Source organism: Aphelocoma coerulescens, chromosome 3 (genome assembly GCF_041296385.1).
Source record: "Aphelocoma coerulescens isolate FSJ_1873_10779 chromosome 3, UR_Acoe_1.0, whole genome shotgun sequence".
NCBI lineage: Eukaryota > Metazoa > Chordata > Aves > Passeriformes > Corvidae > Aphelocoma > Aphelocoma coerulescens.
In genome coordinates, this window is record NC_091016.1 from 79,017,601 (window position 1) to 79,027,090 (window position 9,490).

A 9,490-nucleotide genomic window follows, 5' to 3' on the forward strand; every position below is an offset into this window, starting at 1 on the left:
TATCAGTGACTTTCAGATGAAGTTAGAAGCTATTAAATCCTTGAAGCAGTGCTTGAGGATTATGGAGAGCATTTTAAAATTCAGCTGACATACCAGTCAGTTATACTCGCTCAAACATGAAAAAGAAATCTTTAAATATGTCACTGCAAAAAGTTAACCAAAAAGAAAAGTCATCTTTCTGAATAGTGTGTGATAAAGAAATACAGCCTAACAAAGAATGTCAACTTTCATTTTCTTTTTAAAAAGCATTCTGTGAGCTCTGCAATTCAGGAGCCAGGTTGCACATGATTTATATTCTAAGATCAGCTGAGTTGGGTGAGATCTTCAACCAAGTTTCTAGAGTTTGGCTATTTCCTAGATCTGTCCCTTAGTGACAAAGAAAAGACTGGTTATAGCACAACTTTCACCCCTGTACTGGCCATCTGTTTTCACAAAATACACAGAAACTAACTTACTATTGAGCATGAAAAATTTTTCAATCCTCTTTAGTTTTTTAAATAAATAAAATCAGGGGGAGACAGAAAAATATACAGCATGACACAATAAGCCTCATCTCTTAGGCAAACAAAAGATTTTATAAAATCCATCAAAACACTTACCTACTATACCAAATGCAGAGACAGCTCGAGATAACCCAGAAGAGCCCTTCTGCCCCATCTTTGTTCTGTTTCCCAGATCTAAACGGCCAAGTAGTTCCCTCACCTCTTGTTGTGTATAAACATGCTTCAAAATAAAAAGTCACAGAAGTTACTGTTTTAGTTGTTAAATGTTATTTCATGTCAGAGAATAGCAGAATTTGCTTAATATGTGAAATATACAATAAACCAAAGGCCTGCTCTGCATTCTTTGTTTCCCATTTCAGTGCTACCAACAAGTAGCCAGTATTACTTGGAACAACTGGGAAAAAAGCCCAGCAACTAAATATAGAGGCACTTACCTTATCATCAATAATAACCAAGTCCTTTGGTTCAGTGCGATCTATTTTCAAAACACGGTATTTGGTTTCTGCAGGATTACTTCCAACTAGAAAATACCGCTACATAAAAGAAAACCAACAAAACAAATCAGAATATTACACAAGATAAAGCTACCAAAGCAATGCCATTTACATATTGTCTAGACTAGCTCCATTCCTACTAACATCAAATATGCAATATTCCATATGGACTGTTAATAAACAGTTTTAGACACCAGTATCTTAGGTAGGTATATTTGTATGCAATCAACCTTTACAACTTGAAAGACCTCTTTCTCTCCTTTGTACAAGGAGGAAAAAAAAAAATTAAAATCAAAGGTTAAAACCTATTTAGAGAAGATAAACTGTAACTTACACCATGCACTGTCCAACCACACCCTGCCTCAGCCATTACTGTCTTCTCATTTGCTTTGTAAAATTTAGCAGAAGCTTATACATGAGTTTTTAACTTTTCGTGATCTAAAACTTCTGCTGCTATTTATGTCAACTAATCTTTCCTTATCCATACTAAACACTGAAAAATTGTAACTACTTCAGTACTGCAAGTTTTCTTCTATTTTTATTTATATTTGCTATGATAGTCTTCTCAACAATGTTCTTCCACAGTACCAAAATTTTCTGATTAACAATACTACTGTTTAAGAAAATAAGAGCTTTATTTTATTTCACATTTAAAATACGAAAGAATGACCACAGATAAACATATAGTATATCCATTTTTCATGTAAGGAGATCAAACTATAAATTAATTTCTGCATTTAGAGGAATTAACAATAAGCACAGGTTGCAGAACTGACTTGCTAAAAGTAGCTTTCATTTTTCTAATTCATGTAATCAGTGTGGTGCTAGCACAGCAAGGCAGAACTCATTAATAATGCTCAGCCTAGTAGGAAAGCATGGCAATTTCATGCGGATCCATGCAGTCAGCTCCTAACTTTAAGAGTCACATGGATTTAAGATGTGGGAAAAGAAATCAATAATAATATTCATACAAACCTCACAATTCCACAATTTATACCAATTAGTTGTTAAGCAACATCTTTATTCTCAAAATATTTAAGGTGAAAGAAGAACTTCAAGCCCTCTCCAGCTTCCTTGAATTCACAAACCATCTAGTCAGTAAGCTCTAAATAGGAAAATAAAATACTTAACTTTAAAAGCCATAAAAAGAAACACTACCAACTTCTGGCTCCACCTTGTACACTGACATTACAGTGCTAACTGAGTGGTAAGCTTGGCTGTTTACTCCCAAATGACAGTAAGAAGGCCCTTCAAAGCCATATGCCATCACAACACTTGCTCACTGAAGCCTTTGAGGCAGCACTTTGGCACAAGAAAGTGTTTCCTACTTTTCCAGCAGTGCTGCTCTGCATGGCCCAAGCTCCCCAGCCTGCCCTCCTCAGAGCAGCCTCTGCAGGAGATCCCTCAGTGCCAAGCTCTTGCTTCCCAGGAGGGAAATCATAAGGACAGTGCATGGCACTGAATGGTACAGCTCTTCTGCTGGTATCACCCACTACCAGCAAGAAACACCAAACAACCAAGACAGACACTTGCTTTGACCATGCCATTATACCACCTTTTTTTTCATGCAGCAGAAAGTGAATGGGCAGAGGGACACATATTCATTTTTAATACACAGATGATAAGTTAGCATGCATTTCAAGAGTGCAGCTTCTTCATTTGTAGAAAACTGTTAGTTAATTAAAGCTAAACAATTTTAAGTATTCCATAATACTCCAATACAGCTCAGTGATGTCCCACTAGGTCGAGCCTGCTAAATGAGTGCATTTTTTTCCCAAAGTGACACCTATGGTTACCAATGAATAACACTGAATAAAAATATAAGAGCACCACTCTAAGATGCTTGTCCTAATGGCAGTTTGGACCAAAGAACACATTTAAAATTGGAACACACATGACACACAGGGAGAAAGAGAGAGAGATGGATAGAGCTGCAAATGCTATTACTAAGGAAGTTCAGCTGGATACTTCCCCATTTCCATTTTAATTAACCAATACAACATAAAGAAGTGCTATGAGGAATGCATCACTCACATCACCTTGGCAGCTGCAACAGAGGGCTATGCACAGCTACAGGGCCAGCTTTAGGTGCTGCTGCTGCTGCTTAGAATAGCAACAGAGTTAGATTAGATGAGGAGTAATTGTACCTGCAGACCATGGAAGCAACCACCATAATGAATGGTACTTAACAGGCTCTCTGAAGTCATTTAAAGACTAATTTACGGGGTTTAAGCTAGAGACCCGGACTGTGTAATGTATTAAGGAAGGTCACTTGAGAGCAGCATCAAAACTGAGCGTCAATGGACTTAAAATAAGGCAGGCAAGAGAAATCGCTCTTTAGCAAATGGAAATTTTAACCACTACATGTCAGAGGATATTCTTGTGGAAGTAATAAAGGAAATATCTGCAAAAACTTTTGAATTTGGGTTAGTGTTCAAAACTAGGAACCCAAAATTAGACTTCCACTTGGGAAGTTTTCAGGACTAGCTAACAACCCCAGAATTACTTGAAAAACAGCATGACATGCCAACTCATATTCAACCTTCAAGATCTGAAAGAAAAACAAAGATTGTATGAAAACTAACAATACAAAAAAATACACAAAAAGACACTTCAGCATTAGCTGTTTCTGCTACCTAATTTATGCATCTAATGAATAAATAAGTCCGTCTTTCTGGATGACCCAGAGCACAAATAAAACCATACCAGTGACATGTGCTGCAATTATATTTCCCATCACATGAATACTAGGAAATTATAAAGAAAAATACCAAATCAACACAACACTGAGCATGTAACAGCTAATAAATTTCTATGGTTGTAATATAATTGTAAAATTAATCAAAGCTAAAATGTGTTGTACTGTTTACAACTCTTTTGATTAACAGAAATTATTACAGTGAAAAAAAAGAAAAAGCTACAGAAACCTTTCTGGGAGTATTTATCCTTATTACCTCATTCTGTTTATTACTAAGTTGAACTGAATAAATTGAAGCATTTCCCAAGTGTCTTGAACAATTCCACTCCACAGCACAGCCAGTGCATTTAGATAAACAGGTAACCTTGACCAACAAAGTACTTTTTCCAGAGAACAGTACTCCAGGAGAAACTGTGCAGGCTCCCCCACCCTGCTCGGGCCAGAGCCCTCCAACCATACCTGAGGCGACCCATGCTGCTTCCAGGTTTACTCTGCCCCTGGCCTTTGCTGAAATTTGTTAACAAGCACACTTTACCAACCATGGCAACACACCAGGCAGCTACAAGAGCTGGACTAAAGCTTAATTTATTGCACAGTTATCACTAAGCAACCACAAGATAGGAACAGTCATTAGTCACTTCCACCTGGGACTGAATTTTAACCAAAGCAATCTAATTGAAAGGCTTTGCACTATCTTTTATCAATCTTTTGATTCAGCCAAACCAAACAAAACAGCTTCTTCTAAAAGGAGTCTAAACAAAATAAAAAACTTCTTACTGTCATTTGTTGTTTTTTAATGGCAGGATAATAGCTCTGAAATCAAACATTCTGCTCACTTCTTTTTTTTCCTTTTCTTTAAGATTACTTCTTAGAACTCCTGGTCTAAAACTATGATTTGCTTCTTTGTATAGACTAATTATCATTAAGAAATGTTAGCACAGCAAAAAACTTTTTCAATCCTCAGTTAAAAAGCTACAAACAGCTTAATCAGCAGGAGAAAAAAAAAGCAAAAATATACTAGTAGTTGAAAAATAGGCAGTACACTAATACTGACAATTTTGAAATCTGCAAAAAGCATAAAGAAAACACTTATGATCTTAGACAAAAAGCTTGCAAACAATACCTGTTAAGACCATGGATATGTCTAAAAACACAAAGCCCTGAAGAAGTGGCTTCACCTTGACCATTTGCCAGACCCGTACCCAGCCGCTCTCTCACTCCCCCTCCTCAACAGGGCAGGCACAGAAAATAAGATGGAAAAGTAGATCAAGTTTCTCTACTTTGTACCCATATATCTGGCAGTATATCAAGACAGCTAAGGCAGAAACAGTGTTTTCTTGAGCTGCACAAAACTCCTCCTCTCGTCCCAATTCCATCCTCTGCTCCGCAACATCACCACCACTCCTAGAATGCCAACACACAGGGAACAGGACAGTCAGCTGAAAGGAGCTGTCTTCTGCTAATGAAACTATTCCAGAGAGACCACATTTCACAGCCACTTCTAGCTAGAAAATTATGATAGCTAATGGTTGCCCAGTAGGCTGTTCACTACTTACAACATTTTTTAAATGTGTCAGATATCGATCCATATAAATCAGTGTGCTTCATAATTCAGTAAAAATTCTATAGCTTTTTCTGTGAAATCATATGCTATTGAATGTTGAATATAATCATTGAAGTTTCTCCAATTTGACCACAGATTAACTTCAACATTAAATATGCAACCTTGGCGTTTTTTAATATAAAAATGTTTACATGTTATTATTAGAATAAACCACATTTAAAATACAACAAATGCCCATAGTTTTCCCTGGTGAATAAAGGGCAGAAATATCTACAGGTAATTATGCCAGTCACATTACTTAATAAGCTTGTGTGAGTCATTTGGATACTGTGGAGATAGAGGCTGTAAAAGAACCTGATTAGAATAAAATACTATTAATTAAGCCTCATCATATCCTGAAAGATAGGCAAGTGATATGCCTTTATAGAGACAACATAAATTGTCTTGTTCAATGTCACGTTGCCTCAGGGGAATGACAATTTCCAGTGAACTAACATACAGCTTTCAGGTGGGCATCATCTGGGGGAAACACAAAAGTTCCATCTTCTCCTGAAGAAGAGAGGAAAATATCTTTTGTCTTTTATTACTCATAGTGCTCGAATATCTTTAGTGCCCTCTGGTGTACACTTCAGTAATCAATATATGCATAAAACAAAAGATAATCGGCATTGATCGGCATTGAATAAAACCTTCAGTTCATCTTTCTGACTACTTCTAAACAAGCTTTCAACTTCCTAGGACAAGCAGGAGATACAGTAAACATCTCCATGCATTTATTGACCCAAAGCATCATTGGGTTTCAGCAACTACTCTAAATATAAGCATTAATAGAAAATATAATTTTTGCTCTCTGTTAATTCAATTGACACCGTGAATTCAGTTCTCCTCACCTCTTGCAGTCTCTCATTTGACTCTAATAACACTACCAGAACCTACCCTCTTTGACTTGAATAATATTACTGTATTTTTATCTAAAAAGAAATCCAAACAAAGAAACCCTCTGTAAACCATTTCCACTTTTTCCACTTTCTCATCCATTTCATCTCTTCCTGCTTTAACACAGAGGGGCTTTACAGGAATAAGCTGTATGACCAGTGTAAATGTCACTGTTTCTCTCACTGCTGACAACTTAAATCATCCCTTCTTTGCACCAGAAATCTTAGGACACAGTCTCATGTTAGCCTGTATCTGATACAACTCCAAATCCCACATGCTGGATCTAGCAAGCCTTAGGGAAATCCGAAGAGCAACCTGAACAAGGAGAAAGCTGTTCATTTTTATTTTTGGGTGATGCTTATGCTGTACCAGTGACTGTCACAGCTGGCAGCTGCATGATTGTGAAACCTTATGCAAAGGAGACACCTCCAGGAAAAGCTGTTTGTCAGCAGCACAACATGACACTGAATGAGCTGTAACAGAGACTGATCAAACCAGAAGTCCAATTTTGAGCTCCCCAGTATAAGATAGACACCGATATACCAGAGTGATTCCAGGAGAGAGTTACCCAGATGATCCACAGGACAGAGCACATGATGCACTGGGAGAGGCTGAGAGAACTGGGTTTAGGTTTTTTCAGCCTTCAGAAAGCTTTGGCAGCATCTTGCTGCAGTCTAAAACCATGTAGCAGGAAGGTGTAGATAAGAGAGACAAACTCTTTCAAGTGGTCTGCAGAGGTTGTAAAATCTATGTACTTGAAGGTATTCAAAACTCAGCTGCACACAGCCCTGAGCAATATGCTCTTGTTGAAGCTGCTTTGAGCAGGGGGCTAGACTTGGTGATCTCCAGAAGTCCCTTCTAACATCCCTTAGTCTATGCATCTAAGTGCATCAAGTCTTTTCAAATAATCATACCAACATGATTCCTATTGAATTTTTTCTTTTGAAAAAAATTACTAGAATTTGAATATCAAACCACAAAGTGCTTCAGCTTGTACTTTTTTAAAGCAAAAACAAAACCTTACTCAGGGAAAAAAATTCCATTTTCATCACTCACAAGAAGTGACTGAAGTAAAAGCTTTGAGATGCCCTTGCTCAGCTGAGGCATTTCAAACAGCACATGCTCATCCGTGAACCACTGCCTTTCACAGCTGATGAAAGCCATCTTACCTCCTGGAGTGATCAGGATTACTGGACCTGCCCCTAACTGAATGCTGAACAAAGCACAGCATGGACAAACCCACCCATTCAGGCAGATACTGCCAGCTACCACTGGCCAGATGTAAAAGACTGTGGTTACTGAAATAACAAGATCAACTGGAGAGGCCTAGAGAATGGCAGATAGCTGACAGAACTCCAAAGCACAACACTGGCCCCGCACACAGCATGTTGTCTCTCAGCAACTGAGCCTCACAGCTCAGAGAGAAGCAGGCCAGGTATCCACACATGCCTGTCACAAAAGGCCAAATCTCAGCTGAGATGTAGCATGAGTTGTGAGCCAAGAACAACTAAACTGAGTAATACAAGACCTGATTCAGAAATCACATTTCCCCAGACCCCTATTCACATGTAACAATAACTTAGCTGAAAATAGAACAAAAAATAGCCTTTACCAGCAACAGTGAGAAAGATAAATAAGGTAGCCTTCAAAACTCATTTAGGCATAGGTAAAAAAGTTAACACTCTGGAAAGACTTTCTAGAATGTAACCTTCATTTTTTAAATTTAGTTGTAACAATAACTCTGCATTAATTAATCCTTCTCTGTTACATAGGCTGTTCAGTGGGGAATTATCACAAAAGCACAAACCTGCTTCTGACAGAAAAAAAGCTGGAAGTCAAATTCCTATTTATACTGAGATCATTCTTGCATCTGTGACATTTTGGGAAGTTTCCAAGGGGCTTCAGTGTATATATTATCTTTCTGTTATCAGTACAGGTAACATCTGAACTTGGAACTAGACCTAACTGTTGCATTTGAAGCCAAGGTACCTAACCCTATCCAAAACTACCTCAAGTGAAGAAAATCAACATACTATGAAACAAGGGGAAACCAGCACACTATGAAACATGAAGAAATTTGATTGGGAGCTAAGAAATGGTAAACACAGTGGTATTTACACCAAGAATTAGCGTCTAACTCACACGGTGCTCATCACATGACTAAAGCAGCAATTACAACTCCAACCACCAATCCCCTTTGTCCATGACAAAAAATTACTGTGAGTAACACATGCCTACAATTTCTACACCACGGCATAAGAAATGCTGAAAATCTTCGAGACTTACTTCCAGAGGTCAGAATGAAAACTTTGGAAGCTCTTTCGCCAGCCATTTAGACAATGAGGACTGAAATGTGTCATAAGCAGCAAACACGTCGGTGCGGGTGGTAACCATTTCAGCCATTCTTAATTCAAATATTAACTTTGACACATTCAGCTGTCCAGTTTTAACTCCCCCTGGTACGGGGGAGCACTGTTCTCCTGGCTGCATGACAGCAGCCACACGACAGAACAAGCAGGGGCCCAACCTTCATTCCCACCCTGGCAGCACCCAGACCGGAGGGTCCTGCGCTGACCTGCCTGAGGCAGACACACAGTGAAAACAAGAACTTTAAAAACTTTTTTTTTTTTTTTTAAAGTTGTTGAGCTGTTTTGAATGTGTGACCAAAAAGAACCAGATCCCAACACACGAAAAGAAAGGTAAGGCGTAGTTTTTGACAAGCTGGAGCCCAGCCGAGGAAGCAGCTCCGGGCAGGGCCGAGCCAACACGCCGGGGGCAGGGACACCCCCCTGCGCTGTGCGGCGGCCACAGCCCCGGGACCTGCGACGGCGGCAGGGGGGACGCTACTTACAGCCCTGGTCTCGTACAGCACCAGCTTCTGCACGGAGCTGATCAGGGGGGCGGCGGCCGCCACCGGCATGGCAGACCCGAGGCGCGGCGGCGGCCACCCGAGAACAACCCGGGAGCAGCCCGGGAACAACCCGGGAACAACCCGGGAGCAGCCGGAGCCGGGGGAGGAACACGCCGCGGCTGAGCGGAGAACCACGGCCGCCACCGAGGGAACCCGGAAGTGCCGTGCGCCAACGCGCAGGCGCGCCCACGGGAGGCCGCGAGAGCGCGCCTGCGTCGCGGAGCGCGTCAGGCGCAGTCCCTCGGCAACGGCGGCTCCGGGCGCGGCGGCGGCAGCGGGGCACCGGGGCGGGCGGGGCGGCGGCACCGCATCCGCATTGGCTTTCACTTTCCCTGCTCCCGCCGGGAACCGCTCCCCACGAGGTGAGCACGGTCAGCACCAAGA

At 40.5% G+C, this 9,490-nt stretch overlaps 1 protein-coding gene across 1 annotated transcript in view; it reads right to left on the reverse strand.

Moving 5' to 3' along the window:
• The window catches only part of FIG4 (FIG4 phosphoinositide 5-phosphatase), a 58,935-nt gene extending 49,691 nt beyond the window's left edge, over nucleotides 1-9,244 (reverse strand). The window contains exons 1-3 of the mRNA XM_069010993.1: nucleotides 9,047-9,244; nucleotides 938-1,036; nucleotides 600-723 (exon numbers count right to left, since the gene is read on the reverse strand). Of these exons, the coding sequence (XP_068867094.1) occupies nucleotides 600-723; nucleotides 938-1,036; nucleotides 9,047-9,115 (292 nt within the window). The 5' untranslated portion in view covers nucleotides 9,116-9,244. The remainder of the gene's footprint in view (nucleotides 1-599; nucleotides 724-937; nucleotides 1,037-9,046) is intronic.
• Between the last annotated feature and the right edge of the window lie 246 nt (nucleotides 9,245-9,490).